At 36.3% G+C, this 21,315-nt stretch overlaps 1 protein-coding gene across 5 annotated transcripts in view; it reads right to left on the bottom strand.

Moving 5' to 3' along the window:
- Positions 1–21,315, bottom strand: part of GAS2 (growth arrest specific 2) — an 84,328-nt gene that overhangs the window by 23,545 nt on the left and 39,468 nt on the right. For 4 of the 5 annotated variants that reach the window (XM_064657192.1, XM_064657191.1, XM_064657193.1 and 1 more), the window contains exons 5-8: positions 18,836–18,868; positions 17,254–17,317; positions 12,554–12,698; positions 9,144–9,251 (exon numbers count right to left, since the gene is read on the bottom strand). In XM_064657192.1, the coding sequence (XP_064513262.1) occupies positions 9,144–9,251; positions 12,554–12,698; positions 17,254–17,317; positions 18,836–18,868 (350 nt within the window). The remainder of the gene's footprint in view (positions 1–9,143; positions 9,252–12,553; positions 12,699–17,253; positions 17,318–18,835; positions 18,869–21,315) is intronic. The other variant, XM_064657195.1, reaches the window with a different exon arrangement.

Genomic DNA, 21,315 nt, shown 5'->3' with positions numbered 1-21,315 from the left:
TCAAGACTGAAATTCAGATGTGTAAAGATCAAGTATTATACCTCTATCTCACTGAAAAGGAAAAAGAAGAAGCAAAAATTCAGGAAATGAAGGGTTTCAGTTCGGGGATGGTGGGGCAGAACACAGAGGAGGTGGAAAACAGTTCCTTTACAGGTAGTCTAACGTGTAAAACTTTGAGACAGAGGCACAAACCAACTTCCTTCATATTTAAGAATTCTTTGAGATTATTAAATGTTCCTTCAAATGAGACAGGAAATGATTATGGCTATGCATTTCCCAAATATTTATAAATATGTCTCCTTAATAAATAATTACTCTTAAATACAATTTTCTGTTAAAGACAAGTTTCTATGACATTAACATGGTCATATATGTTTAAGATGATACGAAAAAGCAAGACTGTCAAAGTAAACCCAGCAGATGAAGCAGCAACTTGCCACATTGTGACAAGATGGGAAAAGGGATAATGGTTTTAAACTGACAGAGAGCTGAGTGAGATTAGATATAAGGAATATATCTCCCTTCCATCCTGAACCATTCTATGATAAGGCCTTAAGGCAAATTTTTAAAATTACTTAAAGTTATATCAGTATTATTTACAAAAGGGTTTGTCTAACAACTTGCATCTGCCTCTAAATTGGTACTTATTCTGTATCATTCATGTGATAATTAATAAACTTTTCACCAAGGCAAAAATGCAGCAATTACAGGGTAATAGAGAACTACTAAAACCTGTATTTTTAACCTGTTCATGTATTTTGATCATAAACTAAATTTTATAGATGTTCAGCACAAAGACCTTGAAGGGCAAGTTGTCTTTGGACAAGAAAAAAGTATATAATCAAATTTAAGTGCATTTAACCTTAAAATCTCTATCCTTATTTCTATTTTACTGTAGAATAGACTTCCTGGCAAAAATATTTGCCAATTTCTCTGGCATAAAAACATTTGCCATATTTTTCTTTAACTATTTACATTAGCAAGTGGAATTTAAAATAGGAAGTGAGAATAACTATTAATACTGTCCTAAATTATTAAAAGTAAATTACATTTAAAAGGAAAATTTTATTGTATTGTAGTTACACAAAAATCTAAAAATCTGCACTTAGAAAGCATTGTTCAATATATCCTAAAGTACTATTCCTATGCTATTGCAACATAAAATAGATACAATGAATGTATCATGATTATTTCATAGTCTTTGGCTCTTCCAAATGGAATTGGATTAATAAATAATTAAAAGGGCATAACTATTAAGAGTAAATGTTTCACTGTTTTATTCATTCTCTTCCATGAGAGTTTCTTGATAAATAATCAAGATGCAGCTGAAGTCATTTTTTCTCTTTTAAAGTTGGAACCTAACACCTCAAGATGGAATCTTAAGAAATCAATGCAAAAATAATCCCCATAATTTCTGACAAAGAATATCTCAAATTGACACTTTACTATTTAAATTTTTAATCTAAAAGATACATAATATAAAATGCCATGTAATTCTGTGATTTGTTTAACAATCCCATTAATCAACATCATAGAAATAGAGAGGAATTGCTTGCTCCTCTCCACTGACACAACCCTGTAGGTGAGATAATGCAGCCCTTGGATTCTAAAAAAAAAAAAAAATAGTAATAATAATAATAAAAAATTTTTTTTAAGAGAACAAAAGCCCAAAATAAAAACTCAGCTTCCCCCTGTCTCTCCAGGAAGAGTGGGCATCTCATAACTTCTGACAGGAAAAAAAAAAATCCCCATGGAACAGACTGGTTGATAAATTCTCTGCCATACAAATCATGACTATTCTCATTAAAATACAATGTTCTATATTTTGACATGATAAAGAGGGTTTGGAAATACAGCATTTGCTGCTTTTCTTCTGATCAGAACTAGAAGGCAGCATGGAGGACAAAACCATCAATCCCCTACACGGGATGAAATCGTGCTCCGTTTACTTATTGTAAAAAATCCTTTATACCTTCCCTCACATCTTGCAAGTTGCCACAGAGGTGCAGTGGAGCTTGAAAACAAAATACAGTAGATATAAATCGTGTTTAGTCAACAACATGAATGCTTACAAAGTGTACCTGGACACAACAAGAGGAAAAAGCCTTGCTTTCACACTGACAAGATAAAGAAATAAAACACTTTTTAAAATGCACTTTAACTTTTTCCTGGTATTTTAGGAATAGAAAGGCCAAACCACATTGCATTAAATATTTTAAAAGTCTACACACCATTTTTGTTAAATCATGGCCAACTCAGTTCTGTGCAGAGCCATCATTCCTGGAAACTGCCACGTAAGCTAAGAGCTCTTTAAGAGAAGCTAAAGAATACTGCAATAGATAATCAATGCACTTTTATGCCTGAATCTTAAATGTCCAATGAACAGTGCAGAAGCTTTGGTTTACTCATGCCACCAGCTCCAGGTAAGCTGCATTTATTGTCTTTTCTCTAGGTGGCAGCATAAGTTATGTTTACAGTATAAAAATATACTGTAGACAAAGGATATCGTAACAAAGAATCAGGTTGGTTTTCTCCTTTTTAATTAGCATTGTATAGTAATTATCTAAAATGACAGTGAAGAATATCAACTTAAATTCACTCCCCAAAATATTGTAGCATTCCTCTACAAAAGATAGATGTGCTTACCTTACCTGGGTTAAATATTAATCACATTGGTGTCATACAAGACCTTTTCAGCTCATCAAAGAAGTTTAAATAAGAAATGCAAAGCTCAGTGCTATTCTTCTTAAAGAGCAACACCACAAATAGCTACATCTCCATTTCTAAAAAATCTGGTTCACTAGTTCTAAACTGCAAGCACAAATTGCTGTCCACATCATTAATGTAAAATATACTACTGTCTAGTAAACTTTGAATGGATTCTTACAAAATTATCCATCTATTAAACAGAAACACAACTAGAAAATAACTGAACAAATAGGAAATACTTTCCCCTTTCAATATTTTCAGTATAAACTTCTGGGACCCAATCTGTGGTTCTCAACAAAACACTATAAAGGCTTTTTTATTTTGAAAATGCTTGTCTGTAGCCTAATGGTGGAATAGATCAGCAGTGTATCAGTGCTCTTAGATATGCAGATGCCAGTGCAGTACCTTTCATATAAAAGGAGTTAGAGAAGCAGAAAAAGGAGAGGAGGGGAGTTATATAATTTAGTCTATTTTTGTACTGTCAGCATTTTAGGAAAAAAGGTCTGAAATAATGAGATCTATAATACATATATTTATCCAACTTTGTTACTCATCTTCATTTACCTTTAAAGCACTGACAATTTTTTTGGTATAATTAATTACCACAGAGAATGTGCTGCTGGCACTGGTGTGCAGGGTGATTTTACCCTGGCATGTTCCTGCCAGAGAGGAAACTCAAGCACCTGGAGATGCCTTTCTTTGCCATCTTCAGCTCTTGCAGGCACCAGCTGCATTAAGGGCACTCCAAAGGCTTCTCACACCTGAACTGCATTGCTAAGGAAGTCAGCTGGAATTTGTGGGTAATGCTTTTAAAGATATTACACATAAAGCTTCAGAATACTCTACCCTGGCTTCCTCCCAAGGGAGAGTTCTCTTTCTACTGATTTCAGGGAATGTAATATTGTTATAACTTCATCTCTAGAAGTTCAGATGATAAATACCTTGGCAGGAAATTGCCACAGGTGTATTAGTCATTTCAAGAACTAGAATGTGACACTTCTTTAAGATGCATTACACCCCAAAAATGCGCAATATGATTTGCTAAAGATTTTTCAGATCTCCGAGTGGAGATCTCACCGTGAAATAATGCATCGAGGGAGACACTGGGAATTAAAGAAGACACAATATTTGATTGTCCACAGAAGGAGGTCACTGAGGCAAACAGGTCTAAGCTAGCAAGAAAAACTGCAGAATTACTGCACAGTCTGTCAGGTCCCCTGAAACATCTCTGACATGCATTCCCACACATGCATTTTGTCAAGAAGTTTTCAGCCAAGTCTAACAAGAACTTCATTGGTGTGAAAGCAAAAAGGAGTCACTCTAACAGTTTTCCATTAAATTAGCAGCTAAGAATTTGATTTATGGAGGTTTTTTTGCAAAGTTCACAATGAATCCTTTCAAAGTTCTAGACATAATTAACATGAATGGCCACACAAATGCAGCATATCAATGAAAAAAACATAGAAACTAAATCAAGAGGGGCAAACTAATATTTATTTAATTTCTGGCACTTTATTGTTTGGCCTACCCTCAGTGAAAGTCTCTCAACCATTTAACTAGAAATATCAAGGCTTCACAGAACCCTAGAGTGGAGCTGTAGCTGCTCTTGTATTGAGTGCAAAGACAGCATCCCCAAGTACAAAGTGATCAAAGAGATGTCCATGGGCTTCTGGCTCCACAGAAGCTTCTAAATCTGAGTAAGAAAAGCTGGAGGCAGGAAGGGGAAAAAAAAAAATTAAGAAAAGAAGGGAGAGGCAGGACAGAAAGTGCAACTGTAAGAACAAGCAAGCTGCAACTTAAACTGGGGGAGGGCAGGGTCTTCCCAATGTCAACAGAGTAATGTCAGAGTATAAAAGAAAATAGATTTCCTGACCCTTCTACAGGCAGCATTTAACTCTGGTCACCCCAGTGACACGTTCTATATCCCTGTTTGTCCACGAGCTTTTGAGTCTTGTGAATTTTACTAGCCCTTTAAGGCCTTTTTTTTTTTTTTTAAACAACAAACAAAACCTGAGAAAGCTGAGAAGAACTCCACAAGTAAGACTGAAATGTGCCACCTACTCTGTGAGTGCAAAGCTGGTGGACAGGAATTGGCACATAGTAAAGTGTCCAGCTGAAAGGTCTCCAAAACCACCTTACATTTGGGGCATCAATTAGGGCTGGACTTTAGGCACATCTTTCCCAAGATCTTTTGCATTCTTGAGTTGAGAGAATCTCAGGAGACTGAGATTAGAAGCCAAAGAAAGCCAAGGTGTTTCCAGAATTCACTCACAAGATCCCAGGCATCCCACTACGTCTCCCTTGGAGTTAGCTTCATTAAAACTCCCCATCTGCCTATGATTTTGACTTTTTAGACACCCTTGAAAGGTATTTGCTATGGATAAAGCTTAAGGAAGGAATTTCACTGCTAAAATGGTAAACTATTTTGCAGACTGGAAGTCAATGGGCCTGGGAAAAGCAGAACAGCTGTTAAAATCTTTGGAATAAGGAAGAGAAAAAAGCCAGGAAAGTGATGCTGAAGAAAAAAACCAAAAGACAGAAGCACACAAAGCAAAACCTATGAGTACAACTTATGTATTTAGATTGGAAAGGCAGAACCAGACATTGGAGTTCTTGAGAACTGTATAGTCAAATCTGCTTTCTATTTCTTCTCATTTCCAGTTCTTATATGATATATCCTCCCTACCTGGAGAGTTTGCAGTCAAATGTGCTTCTGTGTTTATACACAAGTACATTTTTCTCACCAGGAAGAAGCAATAGTGCACAACAGACTGTCTGCAGAGTGCTATTATATATATAAACATAGATATTACACACACGTGTTAGTAAATCCCAAAATAAAGTTTCTACACAGGTGCTGTAGCAGATAAATAACACCTCTCATTTCCTGGGATTTAGAAGGTAAAAAAAAAAAAAAAAGCTTTGAACAAACATTTTGTTACTACCATAGCAAAATAATGCTAAGTGATATTAATTATTAGAAGTACATGTAACAGCAACCACATCCTTATCAACTGGCCTTCAAGATAAAGAACATCTATCTGGGAAAAATGAGAAGCTTTAAAGCCAGGCTGCATTATATCATCTACTGTGACTCTAGCTGCACAAAGAAATAATTTTTCACTAATTTTGGTGCAGAACCCAAGGATTTGAATGTTGTCATGGGTGTGAAGCAACGGGACAGATGTTTCTGAGAGAAGCTTGCTAGTTTGTGGGAAATGTTTATAGTTACACCTATACAACGCAACAAACACGAGATAACCAGAAATAAGAATTCTTGTCACTGAAACTGTTGAAAAAAGTACTTTTTTAAAAAGTGTGACTGACATTTCTTGCTATAAAAATCTCTGTTAATCTAAATCACTCCTGTGCTGCCTTCTGCAAGTAGTAAGCATTTCAGACTCTATGAGTCTCTTTCCCAAGCTATAAAACATATATTTGTTCAAGTTTTCATAACTTGTTATTCTTAATTTTAAAAACAGGCTTATTAATTCAGTTCCAATTTGAAAGGTTAAGGCATAATGGTAGGATGTGAGAGTAAACAGGGAAATAATTAATTGTATATGGCACACATACAGAGATCCCACTAATTGTAAACCAATATTTCAGTTTGAAATAAGCTGGTCATTTCATTTATTTGAAGTTATTAACATAATCCATTACTGTAAAACATGTCTTCCATTCTGTTTGTTTGAGTAGAATTTAGATTCTTTCACCACTTTTGGAGGAAGGATAAAGAACTCACAAGCAGATAAATTTTTATGCAAAATAAATTTTTAGCATCTAAGCCACCACAGCATTATGATAATCTTGTTCAGTTTATATCTTATAGAATTATAAGGCATAAACTGAACATGATTGTGCATGCATAAAGAATTGCTTTTGGGACACTCATTTTTATCAAGAGATTTAAGCATCTTATTGTTTTCATGGATTTCCATTATTCCATTAGTTCATAGATTCACAAGGTTTTTTTGCAATTTAAATATTTTCCTGTGTTAAAAAATTACTCTAGCAATTTTAATGGGACCATTACCTTAAGAAGTTACTATGATACAAGAGAAATTCTGAAGGACTGTCCCCCCTCTGTTTTGCTACATATTCCAAAGGGTCTTTCTCCTTAGAATTAGATTGACACATGTAACTTGTTTTCTGTGATTTTTTGTGTGAAATCTATGTTCTGCCACATTTTATTTTTCTTTGCTGTTCCTTTTTCACTTGTTTCATATACAGATATAAATTGAAAAAAAGATGTACTTGGGACACTTTTTCTCCTGCTTTTGTTTGTTTGATTGTTTGGGGTTTTTTTTTAGCAGAACTTGCAGAACTAGAACAAAATTTTTACACATATAATATTATTAAATAATTTCTGAAAAAAACCCCCAATCTTAATCATCAATGAATAGATGTCAACTCCTACCACATGGCATACTTGTAGAATCACTGAAATTACATAGGTTTTATATCCTATAGAGGTTACTGGAGAAAGCTAATAGACTAATAATACAGTTTTGTGTCGTGCTGTGTAAAGAACATACAACATAGGAGGAACCGTCTCAGTGGCACCAAATAGGGTGGCCAAATATCAACAAAATTAAAAGTCAGCTACACATCTCAAGTGTGCTTTTTCACAAGTGTCCACAGGATTCCAAAGGAAGGCTAATAAATCTGCTCATGTACACGATAAGAACATGTAGAAGGAAGAGCAAAAAACTTACCGTGATCCAGTGAAGAGTTCCAAAACAAGGTTCAAACCAACCAAAACCAAAAGACAATTGTCTTTTAAAACTAAGGAACAGGGACTTGCTTCCACCAAAATTCATGGCAAGTTTCCATTAATATCAGTTTGGCAGGAATGACCTCTAATACTGTAGTTTAATATCTAATCTGTATTACTGGTTTTTTGTTGTTTTTTTTTTTTTTTTCACAATTCAATTTGGAATGTGGCAGCATGATATGAAAAAGGTGTTTTGTTTGCAGACTTGGAATGAAATATGGCATGGACTAGACCACAAAATAAAGAAGCCAGCAAAAGAGAATTTGACACTCACCGTTCTGGCAAAACTCAGATTTCTCAAAACTAGAAGATTAAAAATATTTTGATGCTGTTTTTTGAAATTAAAATCGAAAGGAAGAAAATGTAAGTGTTAAACTGTGCCAGATTACTGAGGTCTTTGGTTAATGATCATTACCTTCTTCAGTCATTTGAACCTAGTAATAAAGCCAGTACTTAAATATACTGCAGAATTAAAAAAAAAGTCTCACTGGCTAAGAACCAGAAAAGCTATAAATCCTTTATACTAGCATGTTAAATCTCAGACTATCTGCGAGATTTAACAACTCCTTTATTTCTTCTTCTTTCTGACCTATTTCTGAGTTAATTGGGAGTTCTCAGTCCTTTTTCAGCACAGTACTTACACGTGTTCTCAACTTCACACTCCTGAGAAAACCCAAATCCTTATCTAGATTTGACCTCACTGCAAGTTATGTTAAGCATAAGTTTATGACCCAACATGTTTTGTTGAGCTAGGAACTTGACTTCTACAGATGGGAAGGAGTCCCTCTGACTTCTTTTGTTCCCATAGGTGCTAAATCTTCAGTTTTATCAGGCCACAGTTATGTGCCTTTAACAAAACAGGGATAACAGTTATTTGAGAGCAAGAGCTATCCCTGTGTCAAGTCATGGCTCAAGAACAGTGCATGTGGAGAGGAAAATGGAAAGAAGCAGAGCACAAGACATATCACTATGGAATAGCAAGATTAGCGTATTTTCAATCATTATTACCACAGACATAAACGGAGATTAAGAGGATCAAAATTAAGTTTGGAAAGCATAGCTGGGCTAAATTCTGCCAGCTAGTAATGCTAGCAAATATTTATACTAATGATTAACTTTGTGCTACGGGAATTAATACTCTACATACAAAGTCTGAAATACAAGTCTGGGTTTGGAAATATCTGTTAATCAAATTAAGTACTGTGGACATTAATGTTTCGCTCATCCTACTCGAGCAATATATCTTAGTCCTGACTTGGCAACTCAATGATCATGAAGCCTTTGATCTGTTTCCTGACCTGTCAAATAGTATCAGCCAAAACAAAGTGGAAGAAAGATTGTTTTAATGCAGTGGATGTTCTTTCAAGACAAACTGAGAGGAAGTCATCATGTCCATTTCTGAAGACTTTTCTTTTGGTTTCCATTTATCAAAGAGAGAGCAAATTCAATGACCTAAAGTCAGAAGGATCTACCACATATTAACAGTTCCTTGGCTCAGCTAACATGCTGTAGTTTATTTATTCCCCAACTGTGTCCTAAAAATGAGTCAGTGCTGGTAACAACAAAATACTTTCTCCTCTTAATCAGTGATGTAATTTTCAAAGTGGAAGGTAGCAGACACTAGCAACTCACTACAAAGTAAAAATAAAACCTTTACCCTAATAAAGAGGATCTTCTCTCCAACTCTGTATCTTCCTTGTGAAAGACGCTCCACGCAGAACTTAGTAGGGCATTTACAAGGTGGATCCTCAGAAATGTGTTTAACCTGGGAAACACAGAAGTTATTAACAGAAACTGTTTAAAATAGCACATGTAGTAAAATATTCATTAAGACATTTGTCATATCTATAACATAAGTCTTAATTGATGATATTTTTCTTAGTTTTTCTTAATTTTCTTAATATTTCTGTAACCCCAGAAAGCACCCTATGGTGCTTCCAATATCAACAATTATTTAATAGCTGTGATGAGTTAAAAATAGAGATGAACATCACACAGTTCAACATTAAATTTGTTCTGTTTAACTGAAGCCAAACGGTTCCTTACGTCGAGTTCAGGACCAAACTCTTGTAGATGCGTTCTCAGTATTTTATGGTGAATCAGCTCAAAGTGCTGGTAAGACTAACAGGCAAAAGGAAGATGTCATAAAGATGCATTCTGTCTTTTAAATATATATAATAAATACAGAAGCATCTTCCTCATCCATAAGAGGCCCTGCCTCTTCCAAATTGTGCACTAACACCTTAAAAAAAATATATAGAAAATACCATAACATAATCATAAATTCAGGCCAAGACACTCCCCAGAATTTCCAACTACCCTTTGATAATGTCCCCATTAAGGGCACAGTGCAATCAAGGGTAATTTAAAGGGGCTTCTAGTCCATTGTCAAACCTACCTACCTACCCACCCCCCGAAACAAGGGCTGAGAAAAGACAGATGAAAAACACTTTCCTGCTTTTTAATAACTGCATCAGCTTGACTCTGGGCTCCTTGGTCTTGCATGTGCTACCAAAGGCACTGATGTTTACTAAAAGTATATTTTTGTGCTCTTCAGTGATGGGAAAGTAGCAGAGGCATCCATGCCAAGAGAAAAGATCTGGTTGAGAAACCCTTACTTGACATTCAAGTTGCATGGCTGCACAGGACAGCAAGAACAAGGGCAGCACTTCCACACCCTGCACTTTCCTGGATGAATGCTGACCTAGTACGCCCGTGTCAACCAGTGCAAAATGCCACAGGAACCTGTAGATGTTGTTTTCCACTTCAAAAAAGTATTCCAAAGACAGGCCTTGTAAATCAAGGCCTGTAAAAACAGCCTGAGGTCCAGGGAAGGATATTGTCAGAACAGCTGAAAAATGAAAGTCCTACATTGTTTCATAACAAAAAATATCTGGGCAAAGCTATGGCACTCTGATAGGTGTTTTGATTACTGTGAGTAGATGAACATGAAAGGGTTCTGAACTACAAAGGTTTTTCAGACTTGCTTTAAGAATTAAGTTATAGTATGTTAAATAAGCTAGAAAAAAAACATAAAAGGTAGGCAACTATTGTTTCTGTGCTATTGAAATCAGCCCTATTGAGTGATTTAAAGGCTTTCCAATTATTTCTGAAATTATTCAGTGCTGTTATCTGAATAACTTTATTCTTTTGTGGAGGTTTTTCTTATTCTTAATGCTTTTGTTTTGTTTTGTTTTTTAAATCAGGGCATAATATTTCTGTGAAAAAGAAAACAAATTAAAATAACACTTAGCAGAGGAACTCTACATGTATTTTAAACACACACAAAAAAGTGTTTCTCGGGTATCAGGTGAGTTGTCCTCGGTTTGAATGAATCACAATTTGAATTTTAAAATTAGTTATTCAAGTGATCTTATCAACATGGGTGAGAGTTCACCAGTTCTGGCGAATCAAACTATTTAGACAGCCAATGTACAACAGGAACAACTTGCATGAAGTCGGCAGTTGAGGATTTAAATCCAAGTGCAGGTTGCTGAGGATGAAAAAGGTGTATTGCTGTATTTCTTGGAATGCAGTACTAAGGCTAGATTGTGCTGAGGGACCTATTTGGCAATGGGCCTCTGAATACTGTTCAATTATCAGGGATTTCTGCCCCAATACCACTTGGCATTTATCACCTCTGGAGACACTTGAAATTCGAAGCTGCAAATAGATAGTGTGAACCACGCCTTAATGCTGCGCCTATCAGAGTTCATCTAAGCAAGCAAAAACCTGGAGTAGCTGAGCCCAACAGGCTCAAGGCTGTTTTGAACTGTGTAAGCAAAGCAGAGCCTTCTTCAGCCTCTGGAGAATGAAAGCAAAGAGATTTATACCGGTGTGAAACAGAGAATAATAAGACCTTCACTGCTGATCCTGCTATTGGGGCTTCCATTGCCTTACTATCCCAAAGGACAGAGAAGTATTATTGAGTGGAATTTGGAAATCAAATAAGGAAGCAGGGGGAAGAATTATATTCTATTTTATTTTGTGTCTGGACTATACGAGCACTGCTGCTATTTTATGGTGTGAGTGTCTGGGGCAGTGTGGGTCAGGAATCTAGCTGGATGAATTCCATTCTGTCTCTATCCCTACTGCTTTCTAAATTAAAGGAGGTGGTTAGAGACAACCTTCATACTCTCTCCTCTGTTTCTACAAGATATGCAGTCACCATGCTCCTTCTACACAGAACTGTTCTTTCTCAATTCTGTTGAAACATGAGTGCTTTCGCAAAGTTAAGGAAGAAATACAAACCAAAAAATTTTAAATGTAATTATATGCATCAAAGAAAAAAAAAAAAAAGCGTGTTTCCATAAAATGAATGAACATTATATTCCATCTGCTCTTTGTAACAGGAAAGTGGCACATGGATTTTTCAAGAAGTGCTTTGTAACTCCCAGGTGGCACATCTACCTCACAATGTAGCAGTTACTATGGTAACTGCTTCTTTTTACAGGCTAGATTTGTACTTTTCAAGTTTAACCTCTTCATGGTCTCAAAATGTGTCCTTTTCATCTGAATCCAGCTGTTTCAAATGAACCCCTATGGGTCTGCAGCAGAGAAATGAACACTCAGTATGCTGCAATGAGTTTAATGAAATTCAAAACAAGATGCTTTTGTTCTAACAACGAGGAAAACAATGCTTGGTTTTTTTACTATGTGAGAAACATGCAGAACAGCAGCATAAAAATTAGGCTGAAACATCTTAGAAGTGTTTGTTAACATTCAATACAAGTCGGTAGGAGCCAGATCTCCTAGTCCTGACTCAGTCCTTCCTCAAACAAAGCACCAAAGTGGGATTTGATGAATAAGAAGTAAAGGAGCAATAAGAAGGGAACGTGGCCCCCAAGCACAAAGCTAGGCTACGCTGCAGAGCTCCTACACAGTGTGAGGAGTTGGGGTTTTTTTCAAGCTTCCGACATAAATAATTGTGGTAAAAAACAAATTAACCCTATCAGCCTGCAAACGTTCAAAATACAGCAGAATGTTAAACTCAGGTTTGTGTGTGCTTTGCAAGTAAGTGCATATCAGAACAGATCAGATAGGAAGAAGCTTCCCCCCACAACTTACAGCATCATCCAACAGTTTCCCTGTGCTCTTTTTCCCAGGAGACTTTGTTGGTGACGGTGAAGGAGATGGAAGGGGAGCTGAAAATGTTTCCTCTTGTTCAATTTCTTTTTCTAACTTTATTAATCCAGGAGGCTCCACCCCAAACCTTTTGGAAACATGCAAATAATATATTACTAGTTAGCATAAAGTACTGCACATTTCAAAACAAAATGGTGGAAAGGATTTCTACTTTCTGTATTGCACCACCGTGCAATAACAGAATGGTACATTCATTAATAAACATGTACAAAATATATCAATCGCTACTGCTGTTGTTTCAAATTAATAGAGAAAATGAATTTAGATGGAGTCTCTCAGTTAATCAAATTTATAGGAAATAGAGAGTTTTTCAGCTTCTGTGTCTGACCACATATATGTTGGTGAATAACTAATTTATGAACAACACTAGACCTCAGATTTGCTATACCATACAGGACAGAATCAAGCTCAGCATATTTGCCTTTTTTTTTTTAATTTTTTCTTTTCTTTCCAAACAACATCCTTTCAAATTACTTAACAACTTATATTTTGTGTTAGTATTTTTCAAAGAAATCCAGATGAAAAGGGATTAAGGCTCATCCTGGTCTCAGCTATTGCACTAAATTTATGGATAAATAAACAGAGATATGGCCACTATTTTTCAAAATTGGCTATTGCTTTTTCTACCTGATTTTTGACAGGCAATCTTCAGATCTCAGTTTACAGCAGCCACAGACTTTAAGATCCAGCTAAAACCAAATACGTGCAACTTCAGCATGGAGCAACTCAAAACAGAGCCCTTGGAGAGCAAGGCTCTTTTTGAGAGAGCTTTTGAAAGCTTTATGGCAAGTGATTGAGTCAGTCTCACAGCAAGCAGCAGAGCTTTTACACCTCAGAAGTTTGAAAGTCCATCCCATTTTCCTAATCACTGAAAATTCACTTTTATTTTATTTTATTTTATTTTATTTGCCAACACTGAACAAAAACCAGAAAAATGGAGAGAGTTCTTTTTTCAGAGAAGGATTTTAGCTTGGAAAAATTATCATGCCAGGTAGACTTCTCATGGCAAACTACTTGAATAAATGAAACCATACTTTCTTCTGTAGCAGAATTGTCCATAGCCCAGATGCAGAACTATACTGACTTATCTAGGTAAAGATTTGGACACTAAAATATTGGGCAGTAACAAATATGTATCATGAAAATCTAAGCTAAATACCATAATAATGTTAGAAGTGTACAGAGAAAAGGCACAAGCACATATATCAGCTTTCGTGGTTTTCTGATAACATTTAATTTAGTCACACTGCTTAGTAAATTAATATAAAGGAAACTAAGAACCAAATCTGTGCTTGTATTGGCCTCTAACTGGTGCAGTCTCCCTAATGAAAAGTCAGCCAACACTGAGGCAAGCACTTATATACAATCCATTGACTTCCTGTCTGTCTGCAGATGCTGACAGGCTGTAAATCATTAAATTCCTACTGGGCTCTAAGCCTGCTCCTGCATACAGCCTTACTCATCAAATAAAACTCTTTCAGTCCAAGCAATGCTGCTTCTTTGCTTCTACTGCTTTTCATAAATTCCACCTTTTGTCTTTGGGACAGATTTTTAAAGCTCCCTGTGCTTCCAGTATTCTGAATTCCTCTGGTGAAAAGTTGGAAAATAAAATCGATTAATAAACACGCAGGCATTTTTTTTCCACATACTGAATCAACCTGAAGCAAAGTTGCTGGAAAGCTCAAAGTGTAAAACCCACATCTCTTCTGTGAGGGGTAGAGGTGCAAATTCTGCTTGGGAAGGTATGCTGAGAATTTCCTTTTGTGCTCCTTTCGAGCCTGGCCTCTCACAACTACAAATGAAGCAGCACTGGACTGTAACATGATCTCCTCTAGACTTCTTAGAGCACCACTTTCCATTTTTAGTAAGGTAAAATTGAATACAATAGCAGAAAGATCTTGAAATTGCTCAACAGTAATTCCAAAATACCTGTGGGGGTTGTTTAACCGCCCAGAGTTTAACAGTTACCCAAGAACTTCATTTTTTATGCAGAAAAGATAATTTAGCTGTTTTCCATTGTACAGTCTCTGACTTTCAAATACTTTGGGAGAATGCTGGACCCGTGCAACCCACTGCAACAGTCCTGTGTATTGTCAATTTTATCCTGTAGGACACTTCCCTCTCTCATAAATCTTCTCACTGTATCCACATGACATCTGCCAGTGCACACAAGGGCCCATTTTAGCTATTGAAATTTTGCAGATGAGCTCAGAATTTTGTTTTCATAAACAACTGAAATCCAGGATAATTTATCAGGCAATTCTATTTTTATTAGTATCTGGGCTTTGAACTGCCACCCTTTGAGCCAAGTGGTCACACCAGTTTCCCACTCACTGTGCAGTCCATCCATCAAGTCCATCTGTCTCTAATTTGGCTAAAAGGACACTAAGAGATAACATGCTAAAAGCATTGCTAAAGCAAAGGTAAATTATCACCTTTCTCCCTTCCTCCACAGAGTATCTGTTGAATAGGTTCAAGTTTAGCAGAACAGAGCTCCATTCTATCTCCTCCTCAAATAATCCTCATTCTTGCTCATTTGTGCCTCAATCACAAGCCTATTTGCATTAAATAGAAAGGCTTAGGTCTATTTATGGGAGTTACAGACCCTGAAGACTAAGAGTTATCTAGCTGGGCAAAGCGTGCCAAAAGCTGAATCCTTCTGAGGAGTAAGCCACTTTCTGCTTCCAAAACAAAAAAGGAATAGAAAAGTAAAAAGTTCTTCAGTGTCTCTTACTCTTTTCATTCTTTAAAAACAGACCGAGGCACCTTTTCAAAGATCTCTGCAGCTCCTGTTGTCGGAAGCAGACCCCCAGGAGTGCGAACAGACGCAATTTGCTTTACAAAGCAAGCAGACTTTTGACTTCTCTCCTCCTTAAAGCAGCACGACAATGTCAGTTTAATGTCCGCTTTCCTACACTTAGTGGGGGCAAGCATCAATTATTCTCTATTCCCATATAGTTCTAATTTACCTCAGCTCAGGCAAAATCTGGATCCCATACTTGGTTTTCAATTATGTTTAACCTGATGTTCCACTTCAACAGGTTTTTTTGTGCACCTTTGAAATGTGCAAGATTATAAACGGGTGTTTGTTTGTTCCTGAAGAGATACTAGAGCAGGAACAAGTAGACAGACACACGTTATTTGACCCCTAACCTATAAACAAAATTAAAATATAGAAACATAAATGCAGAAACACAAACACAACATATAAAATACATTCATGATATATGATAACATAAATATAAAATAAAATACAAATATTTTAAAAGCAAAGGGGTAGAAATGCATAATAAATGAAAACATGGTTTATTTATTTGTTCAGTGTTTCTTTTCATGTTTGGAACAGAAAACATCCGGAACATGGAAGCTTAAGACGAACATAAAAGGGTAAGATTCAATTTTCATTCCCTCGTAGATCTGTTGAGAAATCAAGTCTCAGTGCAAAATGAGATTAAATCTAACTCAACCTACTTCAGCAGAATCCAACACTGCCACTGACATATATTCCCTGAGGAAGCTGGATACTATCAAGGAATCTACCTGGGGCAGACATTCCTGACAGCTGGGTGCTGGTGGCTCTCTTTCCAAGCTGGAGATCTTGAAAGCACAGTTTTTTGCTCAGGTAAATTAAGATTCTTTACACTCCATTTCATTATGCACCTACTTTCTTATTCATGGGAAGGTAAAATGATTTTTTTTTCCATGTTCGACTGAATCCAAGTTTCAGAGATAACAAAATTCCGGAAAACCAGAAATCTTTCTGGTCATTGCTATTCCTATGCAAGCTGACAGCAAGGGCTTTTCTGAAACTTGACCAAGGAACAAATGCCTAATTAAGCAGTTTCCCATGTGAGTTCATTCCCAAAATATGAATACACATAACACAATTATGACACAACCAATATTAATTCTTAAGCTAGGAATAAACAGGGGTCTCCTCCACACTGATTGTCACCACAAGGAATTCTTCCGAAATTAATGAAAGTATCTGAATAGTGAGACACTCCAGTTGGATACACATGGATGAGCACAACTGCAATTTACATGCAAGACCGGGCAGCAGCACTGCTGTTCATGTATTTTTTAGCAAATTTTATGCACTATGTTGGTTAAATCTGCATCTGCAAAAAGGGAAAATCACGTTCTAGTTACGGTTGTTTTGACTGTCTATCAAAAGTCACTGTTGTCTTGACATCAAAGATAACATTACACAGTGTACTGAAGGTCCAGCATGGCTACAAACATCTAGGTCAGATTTAGGTCATGTGAAGATCAATTTATTACCAGTAAAGTTAATTAAATCACAGTTGTTTATAGAGAGATCTGACTGTTAAAAGGAGAAACAGCTCAAAGTTTTATTTAGAAAAAAAAAATTCAATTCTTTCCTCTCCTAATACAAGGATAGTCAACAAATACCTTCATTGAACTGATGGTACAGAGATTTCATTATATTTGTTAACAATGGCCCTCGAGATATTCTTGAGTGACATCAAGACAACCACTCTCCTTGAACCTAATGAGCACAGAAGTTAATTTGAGATGTGCTGATTTATCAAGTCTCTCAATAGCCACTGCTGTCAAGAATGTAAATATTTCATCATGCTTTAAATATTTTCACCTACCTTGCTGCAATCCTTCCAAGCTCCAGCAAACAAAGACACACCTCTCTTGGCTGCTTGTGGAGTACTGGAAAAGGAAAATGAAGATGGAAAACACTGATAAATAAAAGCTATTTTAAAGATCTAAGTGATGGAATGGAACCTAATCATCAACATCTGTAACTCTTGACTCTGATAAGACTTAGTTTTCTTTGGCTTGCAGTGGAGTTTTACTGGAATAAAAAGGATGGGATTGAGTGGTTCTCAGAGTGCAGAAGGTTTAGGAAGTTCCATTTAGTTATCTAAATCACTGAGCAATTATTTGGGCTAATTGGTAATCTGCAAGCAATTCATAACTATTTAAAAATAATCAAGAACTCTGGCAGAACACTTAAATTAATCAAATGTTAAAAATAACATTAGAGGGATAATTTTATTTCTATAAAATAAGAGAATTCATGTCCTTAAGATCACTATTTTTCTTAGCTGATTTAAATCACAAAAACAACAAAATTGCATTAGCAAAGATATATCTTTCTATAAATTCGGTCCTGAATTTTTTATACATCTCCTCTTAAAGCAAACATGGAGCTAGAATGCTTTAGGAATTCAGTTCATCACAGACAAAAATCCTGAACAAACTTCTTTACATACACATACATATATGCAACTTTTCTCACCTAGATTCTACATAGAACGTGTAGTTTTTAAGCCTCAGAAGCAGCTCGGACACAGCAGGAACTCTCACCTGGGCTGTCCCACCTGAACCTGACATATATTAAACCCTGAAACTCTGTGTTTCATGGGCTTTCCTACAGATCAAGACTGCAACCATCACTTCAACTAACAGACATTTAAATTGCAACAATCATGTCTCACCACTGGATCCATAAGTGGTGATATTTTTCCTCTCCACTATCTACTCTTATCCTTTCCTTCTCTTTCTTTCTTTTTCTTACATATTTTCTAAAGTGATATCTTTATACTTTTATACTGTTGCATTTCCACAGATAATGACCAAAATGGCTACATACCTCCTTTCTATTGCAAATTGTTCTGAAATAAACCTGCCATATATGAAGTAATCTATTAACAAGAACCTCAGTTAACCTCACCTTCAGGGGTGGGTCATAACAATTACAAAATACCAACATAAACTAATATAACTTTTTTCCCCCAATGACTCCAATAGGTAATGTTCTGTAAAGGAGTTCAGCTAAGCATATAAGCAAAATCCAAAATCAGCAAATGAAGAAAGGTCTGTGGCTGTTTGGATAATGAACTCCTCAAAACTCTAAAAAGAAGAGAGTAAAAATAGAAGAAAAAAAAAGAAAAAAGTCATTTATGTGTACATCATCATCTATTCTTCAGAAATACCTACTGCAATAAAGCCCTAATCTTGTGGATAAAAATCAGGTTTTAAAAACTTCAGCAATAATTAAAAGATTTGCACCTTGCCCTTCAGATTGAATTGATGCCAAGAAGTAATTGTGTATTTGTATAAATCAGAAAAAAAAAACAACCACCAGCATCAAAATTGATTTGTTTCTAATGAGTAAAGGTCAAGACATCAGCTGTATAAATGTTTGGTAATCTAAAGACTCACCTAACTCAAATGCATGAAGTAAAAATACCATACCTGAAAAAGATATTTCAATGTCTAGTTAAAGCTCTGAAAGTAATTAATTTGTTCTACATATGAGACCCAAAATAGGAAGCCACAGACTTAAACGTCTCTAGATAACTAACACTCTGGGGCAGACCCTCAACCTCTGCAACTTCAACTTCCAGCTCCACTGATGTGAATAAATGTATGATAAGTGGTGTGAGTTGAATGCTCATCCCAATATCTTTTCCTAGTGTCTGTGTAGCCCTTTCAGGTGTATGCATTCTTCCTCTCTGATCTCATACAAATATATTCTAGAAGTGAAAGTTCAGAGCATGAAAACTGGAATTGTATTGCACTAGAAAAAATATTTTTATCCTTCAGTCATCTGTTACTAAAAATGTAAATAATGTAATCTTGGACATTTGGCTATTCTCAATATTCTTCCTTGCCACAACACAGTAATTCCATTAAACATTTACCTTTACCAGTAATCAGTATTTTTAAAGTGCTACATTTGTGGCCCTAGAAATGTATTCTGCTGCTTTGGTTTTAAACCAGTTGAGACTGCCCCAAAATAAAACTCAATTTTAAGAAACAAGGCATTCCCCGAAATATAAATGGTGGAAACTGGGTTTGGAATAGTCAAAGAAACTCAATTGTAATTCATACATATGCACATCTGATTAACTCTGGAATGGAGGAGAAAAAGAGAGGTTCAATGACTGTTCTTTGTAAAAAGATCCATAAATACAACCAGAAGAGAATTTGATTAAAACAGGTAAAACATTTTTCCGTCAATGCTCTACCCAAACAAAATTCAAGTCCTTCAGCAAATCTGACTCAACACAATCTAGACACATTTCATGCATTTCACACTGAACAACGTGACGAGGTGAAACCGTTGTTAGAAGATGAAGAGCTGTGCAGGCCATCACCAACCACAAAAACAAACATCTGCTCATCTGATAAGAAGACGGTGACACAGTGCTTCTGACAAGAAAATGTTAGCATTCCTGAGGACTATACAGCATATGCATTTGGGGACTTCAGAGACAAATTAATGTTGTTTTGTGTACTGCTCTACCCCCTGGATGACACGGGAAGTTGATAGATGTATCATAACAAGCAAACCATATTGCACTTTGCATCACAAATACAATTTTTATACGCATTTTCCTATAATTTTTCAAGCTTTCATGTAGGGAAGAAAACAAAATTCCTGGAGAATCATTGTTCAGTCCTCCCCTATCAAATATTAACAAGGTGAATTGTCCCAGTGGGTGATTATAAGCAAGTAGCAATTTGTAAATACGAGAGACTCATGCACTATGCATGCATAAGATGAAAAGAAATATCCATCTTGCTTGAGAATCTCACTGATGACACTTACTTGACAAGAATGCCATGGGAAGGTTTAAAAATAGTGCATGCAAGTCCAGCTTATTTTAGGTGTCCTGGCAGTTACAGACCCTTTTGCTTTCCATCTCATCTCTTCAAATGCTTCTTACCTGCTGTCCTCATTGCCTGCATCTTTTCAAGCTACCTCCAGCCACTCTTTTTTAACAGTAACTCCTTTGAAGCTCCTAGCAAGCTTTCATCCCTGCTCCTCTCTGGCAATAACTTTTCTTCACGCTACCTCCATCTTGTTGCTGCCCTGTTCCCCTTTTACAGGCTTTCCTCTTCTGTTCACTCACCCTGTGTGTTCCTTCCATGTACTTCCATTTCTACTACCTGCTGTTCACCACATCTCTGCATCCTTCACCGCCCCCTTCCACAGGGCTCCCTTCCCAAGTGCCTGGATGCTACCAGGAGAAGCAGAGAGAGCAGAGGAGGAGCAGTCTCTGCTTTCAGCACCACCACAACCTGGGACTGTGGGGCGGCAGAACACTCGCTGCACATGGAGTTCATGTATTTTCTGAGCATGTTTAAAGCAAGATTTCACAATAACAAATGTTCGTGTCTTTGGTTTTGTTTGTGAGCTTGTGTTTGTTTTAAAATAGTAGAATGCCCAGCCACGATACAGGAACAAACTTCTCACACCTCTCTGCCAAGTTTCAAATCTTGGCTCCCACCATTTTCGTAAACCAGTTTTAGTGAAGTCAGTCTTCCCTCATAAACTACCTTTTCTTTTTTTTAAGATATCAGGCATAGCTGAATCAAAAAAACTGAATATTATTTCCGTTTCTAAAGCATTCTTTAGCTCCCTAGAAGCAAAGAGTTTTCCAGAGTGGCTTAGTATTTATTATTATAGGCTTCTGATTGCCATCAGAATTCACCCAAGCTTAGGGAAAGTTTTCCAAAAGATTGGTCCTTTGATCTTCTTTCTATTGTCTCTCACCTTCTCCTTTAAAACTTTTTATTCTGATCCTACAGCAGTCTTCTTTGTTTGGTTGGGTTTTTTTAACTTTGCTCTGTCCAACCTACCCCAAACATATCCTTGCTTCTGAATCAGAGTTATGCTATGACACACTTTCAGC

Source organism: Pseudopipra pipra, chromosome 6 (genome assembly GCF_036250125.1).
Source record: "Pseudopipra pipra isolate bDixPip1 chromosome 6, bDixPip1.hap1, whole genome shotgun sequence".
Lineage (NCBI taxonomy): Eukaryota > Metazoa > Chordata > Aves > Passeriformes > Pipridae > Pseudopipra > Pseudopipra pipra.
This window is presented reverse-complemented; position numbering and strand designations above follow the sequence as displayed.